General features: G+C 35.0%; 4 protein-coding genes across 4 annotated transcripts; 3 read left to right on the forward strand and 1 right to left on the reverse strand.

Moving 5' to 3' along the window:
* The first annotated feature begins 2,128 nt into the window (after positions 1-2,128).
* LOC125205411 (transcription factor HBP-1b(c38)-like) lies at positions 2,129-5,298 on the forward strand. Its single transcript, XM_048104318.2, has 11 exons — positions 2,129-2,383; positions 2,513-2,619; positions 2,707-2,783; positions 2,885-3,097; positions 3,511-3,588; positions 3,679-3,738; positions 4,008-4,085; positions 4,189-4,240; positions 4,326-4,597; positions 4,676-4,921; positions 4,999-5,298. Exons 1-11 carry the CDS (start codon positions 2,295-2,297, stop codon positions 5,143-5,145), a joined length of 1,419 nt encoding a protein of 472 aa, XP_047960275.1. The 5' UTR covers positions 2,129-2,294; the 3' UTR covers positions 5,146-5,298.
* Positions 5,299-5,354: 56 nt separating this feature from the next.
* LOC125205413 (uncharacterized) lies at positions 5,355-5,978 on the reverse strand. Its single transcript, XM_048104321.2, has 2 exons — positions 5,622-5,978; positions 5,355-5,526 (listed from the first exon to the last, which is right to left on the reverse strand). Exons 1-2 carry the CDS (start codon positions 5,917-5,919, stop codon positions 5,474-5,476), a joined length of 351 nt encoding a protein of 116 aa, XP_047960278.2. The 5' UTR covers positions 5,920-5,978; the 3' UTR covers positions 5,355-5,473.
* A 5,321-nt stretch (positions 5,979-11,299) lies between these two features.
* Positions 11,300-12,292, forward strand: LOC125206440 (protein PLANT CADMIUM RESISTANCE 11-like). Its single transcript, XM_048105694.2, has 4 exons — positions 11,300-11,444; positions 11,662-11,733; positions 11,810-12,022; positions 12,108-12,292. The coding sequence occupies exons 1-4, from the start codon at positions 11,300-11,302 to the stop codon at positions 12,188-12,190; spliced, it is 513 nt and encodes a 170-aa protein (XP_047961651.1). The 3' UTR covers positions 12,191-12,292.
* Positions 12,293-14,814: 2,522 nt separating this feature from the next.
* LOC125205412 (putative carboxylesterase 17) lies at positions 14,815-16,162 on the forward strand. The gene has a single exon (XM_048104319.2). It carries the CDS (start codon positions 14,922-14,924, stop codon positions 15,921-15,923), a length of 1,002 nt encoding a protein of 333 aa, XP_047960276.1. The 5' UTR covers positions 14,815-14,921; the 3' UTR covers positions 15,924-16,162.
* Positions 16,163-17,447: the final 1,285 nt, after the last annotated feature.

The following is a 17,447-nucleotide window of genomic DNA, read 5'->3' on the forward strand; positions in this document are numbered from 1 at the left end:
TTTTCATATCTCTTGCAAGATAATCTGTCGGTGGGGGCGAGGCTGCACGTGATCAAAGTTATTTCATCTCAAAAATTGTTTAGTTTATCCAAAGATACTTATCTATTCATATTTCATGGTATACTACTCCCTCCGTCCCATGCTACTCGCATTTTTCATTTTAGGCCATAAATTTGAGATTGATTTTTTTTTATAATTAAATTAGAATTTTAAGTGTAATGAGACGTCACTTAATAAAGGACCTCTTAACTTAAACTAACATATTAATTAAATGCATTAATTCTAACTTAAACTATAAATAATGTAAGGAGTTTGTGATGTGCCGAAAAGTAAAAGTGCAAACAACATGAGACGGAGGGAGTATTATAGATAAACCGAGAATTTTTTTAATTGAGCATACCTTTAGGCTTTGATTTCACGAATGAATGATGAAATATTAATTTTTTATTCTTAGGGACAGTTGGGTGGCGACTTTTAATTGAACATTAGTATTAAATTTGATTTGATGCACATGACGCAAAAATGGATTTAAAATTCACTTGGAGTCGTAAGCTGTGATGACATGCTCATTAATAACAAATTCTATGATTAAATAATAGAGCAAAATCCAATTCGGTTGGCAAATTACTTTCTTTGAATAAATGTCACGACGGGACTATAGCTACTCTTTTTGTTCACATTATAATTTGCAATAGTAATATGTTGGAGGTTACTAATCCGATCTTCAATTCAGTAATCGTAAGCATTTACGTGAGTTTTATGGAGTACTACTATTTGTATTTATAACCTTTTTTTTTGTTTTTTTTCCTTTTTTTCTGTTGGTTTCCATTAGTTTACGACTTTTTTGTGTTTTTCGTTTTGCATGCTACTAATTCAGCGAGTCGGTATGACAAAGCTCGATTGTAGACACCACTATGTAAATTGACTACATTTTTTAAAAAATTAAAAACAAATTCCAATTGTTTTCCATAAACATACCACACTCCCTTAAATTTATATGGAGTACCATTTTTACATAAATAATTTACATTTCCTCTTAAGGAACATGACATCTGTTTTGGGGCATAAAATTTTATACTGTATATTTTTATTTTATATGTAAAGTGGGGAGAGAATACAATAAATATAAAATTATTTTTACTTTAGTCATGAACCATTTTGATTGAAACAAATCAGAAATAAAAATGAGTTGTTTTTATTGGGACAGAGAAGTAGTATTAGGTAAATTAGATAATATTTATAAGTAAGGCTAGTAGTATAATATCATATTAATACTTTCTTCTTCAAATGATAGTCTTCTTTTGTCATTTTGTTTTCACCAAAATTAATTTCTCCTATTTTGAAAAATATTTCCAATGCACATTATTACACTTAATAATGTGAATCTAACTATACAATAACACTAGTACTATTATTTCAATAGTAATTTTTTCTGCTTCTCTTTCTTTTACTAATCAATTTTACATTAAAATTCATTATATCTCCAAAAAAAATCCATTTTTACGAGAGGAATATAAAATTGATAAATTATAAGGAAAATATTTGCATATTTAAAAGTGAATAAATAAAAAATGAGAGAAAAGAGTGAATAAATGAAAAATGAGAGAAAAAGAGCAGGGGAGGGCTGCTCCGGCGGTGGCGCGGCCGTATGATAAACAGTGACATATAAGGGCTGCGGTGTCAGAGAGGAGGAGGCTGAGCTGGGTCCCTTCCAATTTATCAAACACATGCAAACGTCGCTGCATCTTGCAGGGTCTTACTTCCAAGCAAAACCTCCACAATTAATTCCATTTATTTCTTCTCCTAACAAAATTCAATTTTATTTCTACTTTTCCCAATGCTCTTATCTTTCATTTTTAACTCACTTCCCCATGTATTTACGGCAAATTCCATGTTTTTTTTTAAAAAATTCTTATAAATTTTAAAAATCGAAGAAGAAATGCATGTGGGCAAGGCGAACTATATTAAATGTGTACTACTCCATAACATAACTTTGTTAATGAAAGAGAGAGATTAAATATGAAATCGAATGCTTGAAATGGTAAATGATGGGTATACTATTTACAGTGAAGTTGGCATGGCTGGAGCTGAAAGAAGGGGAAGGGGCCAGGGTGTAATAAAGGGTAAAGATTGTATTTGTATCCATCTTTTCTCATTGACTCAAAAAAAACCAACCTTGTTCTGCCAAAGATATGCTCAAGATTTTCTTTCTTTAACTTTTTCCTCTTTGTTTCGGTAGCCGTTTCTGCTTCTTCTCTCCCACTCCCTCATTCTTGTGCAACTTCTTAGAAACAATGCATAGCTTCAAGTCTTCTGTATCACAGGCTATTGCTCTCACCAGCTCTGATGTCTATTGCCACTCTCAGTCACCCTTTTACCTCAGGTTCTCAAAGATGCTTGCTTTTTTTAGTGTTTGCATGTCTTCATTTAAAATGGCTTTGTGCACTCTTTTCCCTGTGCTTTGTTCAATATGGCTGCATGTGTGGTTTGGTGAAACTTTTTGTGTTTGTAGGGGTGAAGAAGGTGGTAGAAATGGGGGACGCTTTTCGGACCTTGGGGAGCTCGAGCAGTCGGCTGGAAATGGGTTTCATCATGATGATACTATTAACTTAAGCAGAAGTGAGCTGATGTTTGAGTTTGTGTGTGTATGTGTGTGTGACAACTTGTTTCTAACTAACATAAACATAAACCTTCTGTTTCAAATAGCCTCAATGTACAATGATTTGAAGGCAAGCAATGTTTCTGTTGTGTCTAGTAACTTGCAGTTTGGTGGCCTCAACAACGTATGTCTCTTCTTCCACATCTCCAACACTCAAAGCTCTATACACAAATTCTCTCTCTCTATCTGTGTAGAAGATGTGTTGAATGTGTTGTGTTTTTACAGAGCTTGGGTTCAGCAGAGATGGTTTCATCAGCAACAGGGGTTGATTCAAGCCAGTTCATCTCACACAAGGGAACAATCATGGGTGTCTGCGGCGGCGGTGGTGGTGGTGGTGCTATGGGAAATGGTCAGTTTGAAAACTGGGGTGATTCAGGGGTGGTGGCAGATCATAGCCAGCAGACTGACACTTCTACAGACACTGATGATAAAAACCAGGTCCCTTTTCCCTCTTCATCTCACTACCTGTTTCTTGCTTCCATAATATGTGGGAAAGTTGATTCTTTCCTTACTTAGTTTTAGAAATTTTCACATGTTTGGTCAATTATTTGAAGCCAAAGTAAAAAACTGCAGATGGGTGTCAAATTTGTCTTCTTTCAAAAATATGTCTGACTTGTAGTAGTCATGTAATTCACAACTTTCTACTGAAGCATTAGTATTATGTTGGAACTTGAAGTCATTCTTTTGCAGTAAAGATCTGGATTAACCATATACTACTATTTTCCAAATTTTTAATTTGATATTATGATTTTGAATGATATAGTTAGTTATGCTTTAATTTTGAGAAAATTTTTATTGGAAGTGACATTAATTCCAGCTGCCTGACTAGTTAATTTGGTTGTACAATTCAGTATCCTGGAGTGCACAATGAAAGATTGATGGGCATGGACTCATTGGACCAATCGAATGGAAAAATCGGAGACCAAAAGGTCGTTGTTTTGCTATTTCTGACTCGTTATATAGTCAGGTATAGTGTTTCTTTATGTGACAATAATTTGTTTACATTGCCTTTGGTCCAGGCACTGCGTAGGCTAGCTCAGAATCGTGAAGCAGCAAGGAAGAGCCGAATGAGAAAAAAAGTAAATTAAATCGTATGAACATTTTATGATTATTCTTTAACCGGGAATTTTTATATGCATAACCCTTCCATGGTGTCTAATTGTTATGGTATCTAGTTATCCTGTAAGATGTCTTACCACTAAAACTAGTATGGAAACTATGTTTCTTGTTTTACCTCAAGACTTCTCCAAACAAATAGCTGATATTTGGCCTTTTCTCTTTCTCTATCCACACCATCTGATGATCTTAATTACAATCTCCTAACATCTAGTATTGGATTTTGGTTAAGGCCTATGTTCAACAGCTTGAGAGTAGTCGGCTGAAGCTCACGCAACTAGAGCAGGAGCTGAAAAAAGTGCGGCAACAGGTAAGGCAATATAAGAGTTCGAACGATGTCTTTTGGGAACTAATTTGTGTTGATCTTTATCCCAAATAAGATGTGTTGCTTCACTAAATACTAAATAATGCAGGGTGTGTTTGCTGCATCCGGATATCGTGCAGATCATTCTCTTGGTGGAAATGGTAAGTTGAAAAGTTATTGCTCTTCATTTAGACATTGATTGGCCAAAATATGAAAACTGTATCTGATCAAATTGCATGAATGTAGGTGCTTTGGCATTCGACCTAGATTATGCTAGATGGCTTGATGAACACCATCGGCTGGTCAACGATCTCAGAGCTGCTGTAAATTCTCATGTTGCTGACTGTGAACTCCGGCTTCTTGTTGAGGATGTGATGTCTCATTATGATGAGATATTCCGTCTTAAGAGCGTTGGTGCAAAAGCAGACGTCTTCCACTTACTCTCCGGCATGTGGAAGACTCCGGCTGAGAGGTGCTTCATGTGGTTGGGAGGATTCCGCTGCTCTGAGATTCTCAAGGTGTGATCTAATGCTCTTATTAGCATATTTTTCAACGGAATCTCATTCGTTTCCCAACGTTTGTTTGTGAAATTATAGATACTCGGAAATCAAATCGAGCCTTTAACAGAGCCACAGTTGGTGGGGATTTGCAACTTGCAGCAATCCTCCCAACAGGCTGAGGATGCCTTGTCTCAAGGGATGGAAGCTCTGCAACAGTCGCTCGTCGAGACACTTTCCACAAATGCCCTCGCCCCCCGTAACTCTGTAAACGTGGCCGACTACATGGGGCAGATGGCCATTGCCATGACCAAGCTTGCCACACTCGAGAATTTCCTTCATCAGGTAAGTTCCCTTTCCAATTACAGAAACTTTCCGTGTTCTAAAAAAATTCTAAACGCGCAACGAATTTACACGAACAGGCCGATCTCCTGAGACAGCAGACACTGCAACAACTGCAACGAATACTAACAACCCGCCAAGCTGCCCGTGCCCTTCTAGCCATCAGCGATTACAGATCAAGGCTCCGAGCCCTGAGCTCGCTGTGGCTAGCACGCCCTAAGGAATGATCTCTCGTATTCTCATGTTCGTCATGGCTGCTTTGCCTACTCGCCATGTAAGAAAGCTTTTTCTAGTGAGGCTTGTTGATCAGTGGCTTAACTATAAAACCTTTTCTGTATCTAAGAATCATTTCTCCCACGCAATTTAATGATTTTTCTTCATGATCATTGTCATAATATGTCTAAATATATATACATTGATAAGTGTTACAAACGCATGATCTCAAACAATCATTTATTTAGAGAAGATTTTGGTATATATTTCCCAACACATGAGAGACTTTGATTCTATTTACATATCCTTAAATAAAAGAATCAAACAAATATTTTCCGATCATCAGTTTTGCTCCACGCGCTTGTATGTTCGTCCTCTTTCGTTCCTCTTCCTCCCTGCAGCCATACAAAACAACAAATTTGGTTATTACAGAACATGATGAATGTAATAAAGTACTACTGTAGAAAACATAAGTTTATATCATACATACTTGATCTGTTCTTTTTCTTTGACTGCACAATTTGTGGGATGAAAACACCAGTCCCGTTTCCGGTTCTCCACAAATTCATGATAAACGCAGGTGCAGCCATCTCGTGCCAGTCATAATAGCCACGGCTGTCGTTAAGGCCTTCTTTCTGGGCTGCCACCGTGTTCAAACTCTTGTTTCTGCAAACATGTTCTTCGATGTTGTCGTCTTCGTCTTCGGCTGTGAGTTGCATGACTTGTTTCCTTAGTTCACTATAGAAAACATCATCCTCGTATTCGAACTCGTCTAACTGAAAATCCATTGAGGAATCTTGGTAATGATTTTTGAGTGATTTGCTCTGTGTTTTGGTTTAACTTAGGCAAAAGTGTTGTCATATATATATATGAGTGTGAATGCGTGTAAAAGTTGGTTTGCTGAGTCAATATTGAATGGAGTCGTCTCCATCTAGTTGGATGCAATTTGCTAGGAAAATTCCAATATTTGTAATTTAGTAATTTATTTAATGTTTTTGATTTAAAGTGAATGTTAGTGCCGAATTTTCATTACCGGGTCTATTTTGGGTCTAAAACGCGTTGAACTATTAGTCACACTTGGAAAATTCCATATACAATAGTAGAAATAATAGTATCTTCGAAGTAATGATGATTTTTCCATATTACATCGTGTGATGTGGGTCATGAAAAAATTGAAAATTCCTTGCACTAAGAATGCTTGGTTAAAATCATAATCGTATCATCAGTTCTAAATTTGGAATCGTAATCGATTGTTACCAATTTTTGTCGAAGATAAGAAATAATCGAAAAAGCTAGAAAAACGTGAAAAACAGTGAATAACGCTAAAAAACTGATAAATGTCGATGAAAACTATCAAGTTTAGACCAAAACTCGAGCTGTCATTTGCTTTGTTGGATCTTTATGGTTTCAAGTTTTTGGAAACAAAACCGACGTACTTGAACCGGTGGCATACGTTGCATAGTATGAGGTTTTGTATAATTTCAAATATACAAATGAGATAAAATCTACTAAAAGTATTACTCCATTATTACACAGTAAGAGGTTTCAATTGGAATAAAGATATGATTTTTTAGACATACAACTCAATTATCATCGTTTACCCCGAATTTTACGGTTGTGTACTCGAACCATACCTACTTAGTACCGAGTATTTTATTAATTCAGTTACATTTTTAATCTTTTTTTGTAAAAAAAATACAAAAAACATCGATTTAACGCTTGGAATTGGTTTATTTACTTTAATTATATTTTTATAAATCTATAAAGATAATTAAGAAAAAAGTTTCAGCTCAACAATGTTGGAAACATAAAAATAAATGAAATGTTGGAAGATTGGATTATGTTTGAGTGTTAAATGGGCAATTTCAGTGTCAAATATCCTGAATTAGTAATTTTCATCTTTTGATTCATAAAACTCTGGACCTAATCGATCATTGCCACATTTTACGTGTTGTATGCATCTGTATCACTTTTTGCGTTACTTTGTTTCTTGTTTCTTATTAATGATCATTATTTATTGGACTATGCTTATATTACTTTGAAAGTGGCGTGTATAATTTAAACAAGGAACCGTGGATTCGCCATTAAGTAGAAATTAATTACCGATGATGACGCATCGCGAATTGAAGTGCTAGAGATATTTCACAGAAAAGACAGATTAGGAGTATTGATTAATTGAAACGAAATGATAATCATAATGATTTAACAAATCAATATGAAAATGAGTTAGAGAGAGTATTTTGACGAAATCAGATTCTCCTAGTGATAATTTAATCTCGTATTTTGCCACACCTAATTTATACTAGTACTCTAGTATGCAAAAATAGTGGCTTCAATAATAATGTATTCAATTTAGATTTGAAAACAATTAATTAGACTACATATTATTATTGCTATAATATTCACATATGAAACAATTGTACGTACCAAGTAAATGTAGTCTAGTCTTCAGTCAGTCAAAGTCAAGTCAACACTTCATAATTGACTATTCTACGAATGTACTACTGGTAATTATTATGGAATTATCTAATACCTTCTGATTTCGCAATCAATGGTCTTGTTCGACTCTTCTTCGTGGCATATTCACTGAATGCTCAACCAATATTATGAATTTTGAAACTGAAATGTGATATAATAATTAAAAATTTCTCACAGTAAGACTCAAACTATAAGAACGTCGTTCAATTTGGTTATCACATTATTTGATTTTATTAATATATTAATTTTGATTTTGACCATTGTATGTAGGACAATTATATAAAAATGAAAATTTATGATTTTATATTTTAATTTTAAAAATTATGGGACAGATGGTTCAACCTAAAGTTGTGATGTAAACTAGTAGTACTAATATAATTATCTTCTTGATGATTACTAATGAAGAGCTGAAATGTTTGTTGTTTTTAATGTGGAGGCTATAAGAATTCAATAATCAGACAAAAAAAGATTCAAAATTAGCAATATGAATTCGGCATGGTTAGAACTTAGAAGTTGGAACAATGTTCAGCCAAATAAGCATATTTCATTATTTTTATCCAGCAAAAGCCTAAAGACAGCATAATATCAACATCTTATTTCTATTTGGAGTATATTTTTTTTCCCTTTCTTTTTACAATTCCATTTGATACATATATAAGTGGTGGTCGGTTTCCTAAATAAAATCGAGTTGTGCTATTATTTTAGTTGGAGGGTTAGCTGTGACTAATTATTACATGATTATCCATTTTAGATTGAATCTCATGAACAAAACACACTACATATTTAATCACGAAATACAATATTGCAATCCAAACATCCCTGGTATAGTACAATTCATCTTAGAGCATCCGCAGCGGTGCTCTTAGCACCGTCCGTCCGTCCGTGCCGCTGAGCACCCGTCGTCCGTCCGCCGCTGCAGCTCGTCCGTCCGTGCCAGCGGCACGGACATGCTCTTAGCTAAGAGCACGTCCGTGCCGCTGAGCACCCATACGTGGCAACGTCTGATTGGCCAACGGCTAATTCGATTTTTTATTTTTATTTTTTTAAAATTCAAAATTTATTTAAAAAAATGTTTTTAAATAAAAAAAAAATATTTTTCCACTTTCCAAAAAATTATATTCGTTTTCTACCCACTTTTAATTTATTTTTCAATTTTTTCACCAAAATTCACATTTTCATCTATAAATACCTCCACTTCAACACAAAAAAAATCACATTCTCTCATCTTTTTTTTTATCATCTACATTCTCTCATCTTTTTTCTCATATTCTCATCTTTGTAGGATTTTAATTATGTATTTTTTTTATTTTCTAGGATTTTAATTATGTAATTTTTATTTTTGAATGTATTTTTATAATATAGAAATGTTTTTAATAATTAGAGTATTTAAATTGAATAATGGAATGGTGGGACCTTTGAGCTTGTCCTTAGCTAAGAGCACGGATGTGAGTGTTATGCTCTTAGTTAAGGACAAGGAGTAAAAGTGGGTCCGGGCCCACTTCCGTGCTCTTAGCTAAAAGCACGGATGGGGATGCTCATAAAGCTGTAAAATTCTTATTCCTTCTTTATCCATATTAATAACGAGCTTTTCTTTTTCTTGTAGAAAATTATACTACTCCATATTTTGAAAAATTGTGCACATATTTTGATATGATACAAGTTTTAACAAAAAGTTAGATAGTGTATTATGTGAGTAGAGTACACGCATCACTATTGTTTTTAAGTTAATGTTGATAATATGGTCAACGGTTGATTTTTTGTATATTTTGAAAAGTACACTGTGTTTTGGGACATAGATGTGTTAATTAGAGTAGTACACTCCACGCAAATGAAACAACTACAATATAACACAAGTTTCGTAATACTAGTATTTGTACCACGCACAAATAATATAAATTCCTTGATATGTTTAACGACCGTTATGGGGCGCCCTTATCTTTGCCACTTAAATGACAGATTAACAGTTATATCTTTCATGTCGAAAGCCCATAACAATGTCATCTCTTCCCGAACAAAATTTCTTTTTAAATCAAAATTAAAAAAAAAATAGTTCAACCTTTATAAATTTAACAAATTCTTAAAAATTCCTATTTTTATTATAATTTGATGAGTTATTATTAAAACAAAGGGTAATGGAGTAACAATTCAAAAATGAGCTACTCATAGTATTAAAACTTTAGCATGTAACAAATTACTAACTCTCAAATTTAATTAATTAAATAATACTCATATATATTATTACAAATTTATAAATTTAATCTACAATTACTAAAATACCCTTTGAAAGTATTAGGGCCCTACGAGCCCACGCCAACGAGCTTTACATTCACTGAATAATTCATAAATAAAATTCAAATTCAAATACTAGATGTTTGAAGTATCCAGCACTATACAGTTATGTTATGCTAATAAGTCAATATTAAAAAAATTCTATATAAACCTCAAGATCCTTCAATGCACTAAATGCAGCATGAACGTTGCAGAAACATCAAATAGTTCAACTCTTGTACTAATTTGAAGCCACAAAATTGATATCATCAAATTCAATGTATCTATATTCCAAAATTCATCACATCTGTTCCACCTCTTGTAAATAGGATTCAATTCAAACCATCCACATTCTTAATCAGCAGTTTTACTTCGTCTCTATTTAAACATTTTCCCACCATAATCAATCATGCCCCACAATCTCTCCCAACCTCAACAATTTCAATAATCAAAGGAAAATAAAAAAGAAATGGAAGCGAAAGCCGAGAGCAGCAGAGCAAAGTACGAGGGTTATGAAAACGACACATTTTATCTAGAACTGGAACGGGAGATTGTTCGGCTGATCGACGACGTCAACGCCGATGAACTCAAGCCGCGTAAATCCAAGGATTCCAGTCTGATAACTGATGAGACTAGATTGCTGCTGAGCCGCAGAAGCTACTACGATTGGTCGGTGTGCCGGAAAGCCGTCAAACCGCCGCCGCCGACTTATTTTCCGGCGCCAAATGTGGGGACCGGAGTTTTCATACCGCAACATCAAGGCGCCAAGTTTGAATACCGCGATTGCAGGAAATAGTTTTCTTTTTTTATATTATTGCTTAATTGATGATGATGATGATGATTGATTTATTATTATACTCCTACTTAATAAATATCTAAAACGTTTCATGCTTGTACTCCATTTTCCATATCCCTCAACCTTACTTGAAATTTTAATATGAATTTTTGTTTTGGGACTATAACTTATAATATGATATGAAATCTCAATAAATAGGGTCTAAAAAAATGATGTTACCTCAGAAAAGGTGCTAATAGTAACCAGGGATTTGATGTGTAAAATATGGGGCACATTTATTGGTCAAAATTTTGGATTGTTCACAATTTTAGAATTAAATTGGAAAACTCACAAAATTAAAATTTATTCACTATTATTAACGTTTCCAGCTACTATTATAAAAAAAAGAATTGAATAGTTGCAAAGAAATCTAAATTTTTAATGAAATTTTAGGCTAATTTTCCAAGTTGCTAATATGCCATAGTTTTTGATTGAATTTACTCTTAAATGAAAGTAATTATAGAAAGAAGCGGTTAATTAAAGAACCGCCAAGTGCCATAAATCACGAACGGTTTCCTCCCTATAATATATTCCGACGCTATCTACCTCATCATCATAATAATAATAATAATAATTAAAAAGTCAAGATGAGGCCGCCGTCAGCTCCTCCGGCACCACCGCCAGCCACCGGTGTTCCTTTAAATCAGCCTCGTGCCGCTTCGAGTTTGAACCTTCACGCTCCTGTTCCGTGGTCGACTGGCCTCTGTGATTGTTGCCACAACTTTAGCATTTGTAACGTCCAATATATATTTTCTGATATAAATTGCCTGAAAAATCCATATTTGCTCTTCTTACATGCATAAACGTCATGAAGTATTAGTAATTTAATTTGATTTTGTTTGAATTACATCTCTAACTTGTCAATTTAATAAAGAATTGTTTGTACTCAATGTATTTTCTCTTTAATTGTTGGAAATGCATTTGAAGTTCTGTCTCCGTCACTGCACAGGTTGCCTAACATGTTTTTGTCCGTGCGTGGCATTCGGCCGGATTGCAGAAATTGTGGACAGAGGGTCAACATGTGAGCCAAACAATTGATCATTCTAGTTTTCTTGATCAAATTGATAAAAATGTAACTAATATGCTAAAATTAACAGCGTGTGGAGTGAGTGGGGCATTATACTCGATGATATTTTGCATGAGTGGATGCTCCTGCTTATACTCGTGTTTCTATCGATCAAAATTGAGGGGCCAATATTTTCTGGAAGAGCAGCCTTGCACGGATTGTTGTGTGCATTTGTGTTGTGAAACATGTTCATTATGCCAAGAGTATCGCGAACTCGAAAATCGAGGACTTGATTTATCTATCGGTACGTATATTTTTCCTTTCATTTGAATGATTAATTTTACATTTAATGTGTGTTTGAATTGGGAAAAAATGAATTTAATTTGTAGGATGGCATGCAAATTTGGAGAGGCAAAAACGAAAGGCTGCTGCTGATATCGCTCCACCAATTCAACAAGGCATGAAGCTTTAGATTTTATCCTAACTTTAACAGTGTTGATGCTCTAAATTTTTAGTATGTCCAATTTATGGTGGTTTTGATTAAATTCTAAAATACAATATATCTGGTGGAATAGAATTGGGCAATTCTTTCCTGTTATAGCAGGCAAAGTTTTTACCTAAAAAATTTGTGCAGGAGTGACTTAGTGCATGCTAAATTAAACATATAAATTAATTAGATGACCTGATAATAAAGAATACTCCTATTAATTAATAGTATGTAGGAGTGATAAACATGGGGAACCCAATAAAATGAGAGTAAAGGTGGTCGGAAGATTCCTGTCTTTTCATAATGTAAGAGAGGAGAGGATGAATTCACATGTCCATTTGATGTAGTAGTATATCTTATCCTATCCATCTATGGAAACAATCATGGTCAAAATTCCTAAAGAATGAAGAATAAAGATATACTCGCCCATTTGTTTGTGTACTTGGAAGATTTTGTTCTCAATTTCATATTCCATATTTGTAATCGTATAACAGTGATAACTGTATTAATATGACATTTCAAAATATTATATTTTCATTGTCTCATGGAGTATTATTTAAAGTCATTTTTTTGCATAAGAATAAAATTGAAGTGAAACTAAATTAAGCGAGATTGAATATGTTATTTTATTTTTAGAGAATTTCCATAAGTAGCTAGTAAGTGGAGTACTATAGAATAAGTTCGAAATATAATAAAATTCAAATGTAACAAAATAATATATATAGGCAACATTTTCAGTATTCAGTAAAATATTTTACCATTCGTAAATATAAATTTATCAACTAGTATATCTTATTTTAACGATGGAAGATATTTATTCGAGAACAAAGTTTATTCCATAAAGTACTTCTTCTTTGGCAGATTCGAATAGAAGTCTCCCAAATTTAATGACCGAACTTAGAGATTAGAATCTTCTTGAAACTTCAATGGATCATGAGGTGGCTTTTGGGAAGTGGAAATGTATGTTATTGGCGATGGACCATGAAATACCAAGATGCAATTTTGACTTAAAAAATGGTGATATGAAATTTATTTTTGTGGGAGACAACCAGAAGTTAGGTCGGCTCTTTTTTGACTTGAGATGCATCTTTTTATTTTATATGCATTGCTTATTTCTCAAATAATGTTGGCCTATCTACATATGTCAAGCCACAACCAATAAATCATTTTGGCCCCCCACCTTATAGTAGTATTATATAATGTCTACTGCTACATACATCCAATTATATTCTTAATTGTCACGAATTTGATGATTGCACGTACACCATCATACATACCACATCTTACCCACTTCTCCTTGCCCACTTAAATAATTGGGTTCATTTTAAATTTAAAAATGTACTTATTATTTTGTTTGTCTCGTGAAAGGTTGATTATGGCTTGAATATCGTAGAATAAAATAATACATTTTCTATTTATTTCTGTACTTTTAATTGTATTCAATCATGTTAATATAGATAATTTAATTCAGCTGACTATGATAGAAATTTGTGATGCAAGCAATTTCTGGTGCTTTTTGGCTCTTAGCTATTTTTTTATTTCTTTATTATTAATTATACTGAATTGCAGTTTGGTACTGAAGTTGAAGTTGAAGTCGAAGTTGAAGTTGAAGTTTGAGTATAGTTGCATCAAAACATTAAACATAGGGGCAATTGTAAAACACGTTGCTAAAATTTAATTAATTAAAACCAACGCATTCTCACTAGATGAAAGAACGTGTGCTGGCCATTTCCACACTTAAATGCGTCACATTTTTCATATACTTCAAATGTACTCCATATTTTGTTCTAATGCCAAATCTCATTATATTAATACGCGTAGTACAATGGCGAATCCAGGATTTTTCGTTCGGGGGTACGAAACCGATCTTTTCATTTTCTTTAATATTTTTTCTCAGTCAAATTTATGATTTTATTATTATTAAAAACATCACAAAGATAAGAGAATTAAAAAGATAAAAACTAATTATATATTATACCGTAACAATATGAAATTAAAACACGTTAGAATATTTTCAAAAGGCTAAATTGATAAATGATATTAAAAAAATTGAAATAATAGAATAATAAATATATATGTGAATTGTGTAGCTACCGAATGCATTAGGATATTAAATAAACAGAAGAATGAAAATATAAAAATGCATAAGATATACTAATAAAACAAAAAAGAAAAAAGATGTGTGCATAGAAGGCCTATTTTGAAATCCATATTAGAATATTTATTAAAGATAAATATAGATTTTGAATAAGAAAAGAGCATAAAGAACGGCGGTGACAGGTCATGCGGGCTTCTGCTGTGTAAGAAGAGATGTTTACCACTGGACCAAGTATGATACTTAATGGGTATATCTAAATACATTATAATCACAAATTTTGGGGGTAAGTGGTACCCCTGTTCCCATGTGGCTCTGCCACTAGGATAGTATGTTAAATTTAGTTTGAAATACTATAAAATGAAATTTCATGCGATAATATAAGATTTACCGAAAGTAATACTACTACAATGAGATAACAAGACCAATAATTGTATCACGACTCACATATATGTCCCACTTCCATTCTTATCTCTTCTTCCATTGACTTGCCTCCCTATAAATACAACCTATTTCAACTCCGATTTTGCCCTAAACAAACAACACTTCAATTCCACATCTATCTCCATATATACTCCACAAAACACACACCCACAGATACACAACTGTACACATATTCCAATGGCTGCGATGACAATGGAGCCAAATCTGAGCAGCCACCAAATGAGAGGCAAAGCTTCCCAACACAAACTCCAAGTAGTTGAGGAAATTGAGGGCCTCATCAAGGTATACAACAACGGCCACGTGGAGCGCCCCGATATCGTGCCAAGTGTCGGGTGCTCATTGGCCCCTGACCTCGGGGTCACGTGCCGTGACGCAACCATCGACACGTACACCAATCTCTGGGCACGCATCTACGCCCCAACCGCCGCCAACAAACTGCCCTTGCTCCTCTACTTCCACGGCGGCGGATTCTGCGTCGGCGCCGCATCCTGGGCCTGCTACCACGACTTCCTCGCCAGCCTCGCCGCCAGAGCCTCCTGCGCCGTCGTCTCCGTCAACTACAGGCTGGCGCCGGAGCACCCCCTCCCCGCCGCCTACGACGACGGCGTCAAGGCGGCGATCTGGGCCAAGCAGCAGGAATTCTCCGGCGGGAGCGAGTGGTGGGCCGGGAAATGCGATTTCTCTCGAATCTTCCTCGCCGGCGACAGCGCCGGCGCGAACATCGCCTACAATGTGGGGCTGAGGGTGGCGAATTCGATCGGAGTCGGAGCGATCAAGGGCTTGGTGATGATACAGCCGTTTTTCGGGGGCGAGGCGAGGACGCGGTCGGAGGTGTGCGCGGCGCAGCCGCCGCGGTCGGCGCTGACGCTGGCGGCGTCGGACGCGTACTGGCGGATGGCGCTGCCGGCGGGGGCTGGCCGCGACCACCCGTGGTGCAATGCGGGATCGGCGGCGGAGCTGCGGCGGGCGGGGGCGGCGGTGATGGTGTGCGTGGCGGAGGCGGACATATTGAGGGATCGGAATCTGGAATTTTCCGGCGGGTTGGCGAGGGAAGGGGTGAGGGTGGAGCAAGTGGTGAGTAAAGGCGTTGGGCATGCGTTTCAGATTCTGGATAAGTCGCATTTGGCCAAAACGCGCCTTCACGAGTTGTTGTCTCATGTCCAACATTTTGTTGGTTGATGATGTTAAGTGGAATTTATCATCGGCCATGTCACTTTTTTTTTCTTTCTTTTTTTAAATGTTTTTTATTTTTGAGTTGTGTAATTACTAGTACTACTAATTAGTGTTCAACAAGATATGATGAAGTAGTTAGAATTTATTCCCGAGTTTAGTGTTGGCAAAGCTTTGTGTTTATGCACCCTCCATTTGGGGCATAGTGGAAGAAGCCTTTTAAGAAATGACAAATACTGTCACTCTACTCTCCTACACTATTAATCATATAATTCATGTGTCCCATCATGATTGTTCTTTATTCTTTCCTTCTAGGATTATATATGGATTTCGTATTAGTCTATGTTTATGATATTAACAAAATGTACTTTATAAAATACATATATAGACTGAGAATATGATAATGATAGCATATGTTTATGCATAATCTATTTTATAGATTCATGAAGAGAAATACGGGGGGTGCTGGCTCCATCTCTCATCAACAGCACAAAATATTTATCTCTCTTGCAATTTCAAGTCGCTGCCAAAATCTAGCTCCGACCACCGTTGTCCCATTTCTTCACTTGATAGATCATCCAATCTTCATGGAAGTAGAATATTAAGTAGAAGCTTGGAGATTATTCCGAGGTTGAGATCTTGCTCAATTAAGGTAAATCTTCGTTATAATCTGCATATTCTATCCGCTAGATTCGAAGTTGAAGGAATTTTCCCCTTCTTCATCACATTGATGAGTTTAGTTCTATTTTGCTTAACTCAAGATTAAAGTACATAATTTAAGGATGGAATTAGCATGGAGTACTTGTTTTGTATTTTGGAGATTCTTTAATTCTATGCACAAATTGGAAGTTCATGAAATTCCAAATCACCTTTTTATATAGGGGAAAATGTTAGTACTATTATTTTTGCTATAGAAATGTGTTTGAAACTGGAAACTATAAAAAGGAATTGATGAAAATAGAAAAGGCACCATGTTCTGTCAGCAGATTGCGATGCTCATTTGACTGACTAAGCGACCTCTGTTTTAGCATATTTTCTGATACAATATAGTTTTAGGTGTCTTCTGCCTCGTCACTAAAATTCATTTCAAACGAATTTATTAGTATGATTTTTCTATTACAATTGGTTCGTATATTTGATGGAGTATTATAAAGGTGTTAAAATCTAAGAAAATGGTGTATGATGTTATGACATCGAACTGATACGTGACATCACATGATGTGTATGTGGATATTGACTATGCATGTGGCTGGATTATGAACACTTATGTGAATGATTCATAGCATATATGTATAGCTGTTTGTTATGGGTGCTGAGTAGATGAATCGAGTTATTATGATAAATAGATGAAGAAACTTAGTATTTCTAATTTACATACTTTATGCTGCCAAAATTGTTCGGTTTGTCGTTGATCGGGCAAGGGATATTAAATCTGACAAAATACCTTTAAGGATATATCTACTTGAAAATTTTAACTTAGATTGATCACAGACAATTAAATAATTTTGATTATGAACTATACAAGTTTTAATA

This window comes from Salvia hispanica, chromosome 6 (assembly GCF_029641045.1).
Source record: "Salvia hispanica isolate PSC_SH4W2 chromosome 6, Shi_PSC_v1, whole genome shotgun sequence".
NCBI lineage: Eukaryota > Viridiplantae > Streptophyta > Magnoliopsida > Lamiales > Lamiaceae > Salvia > Salvia hispanica.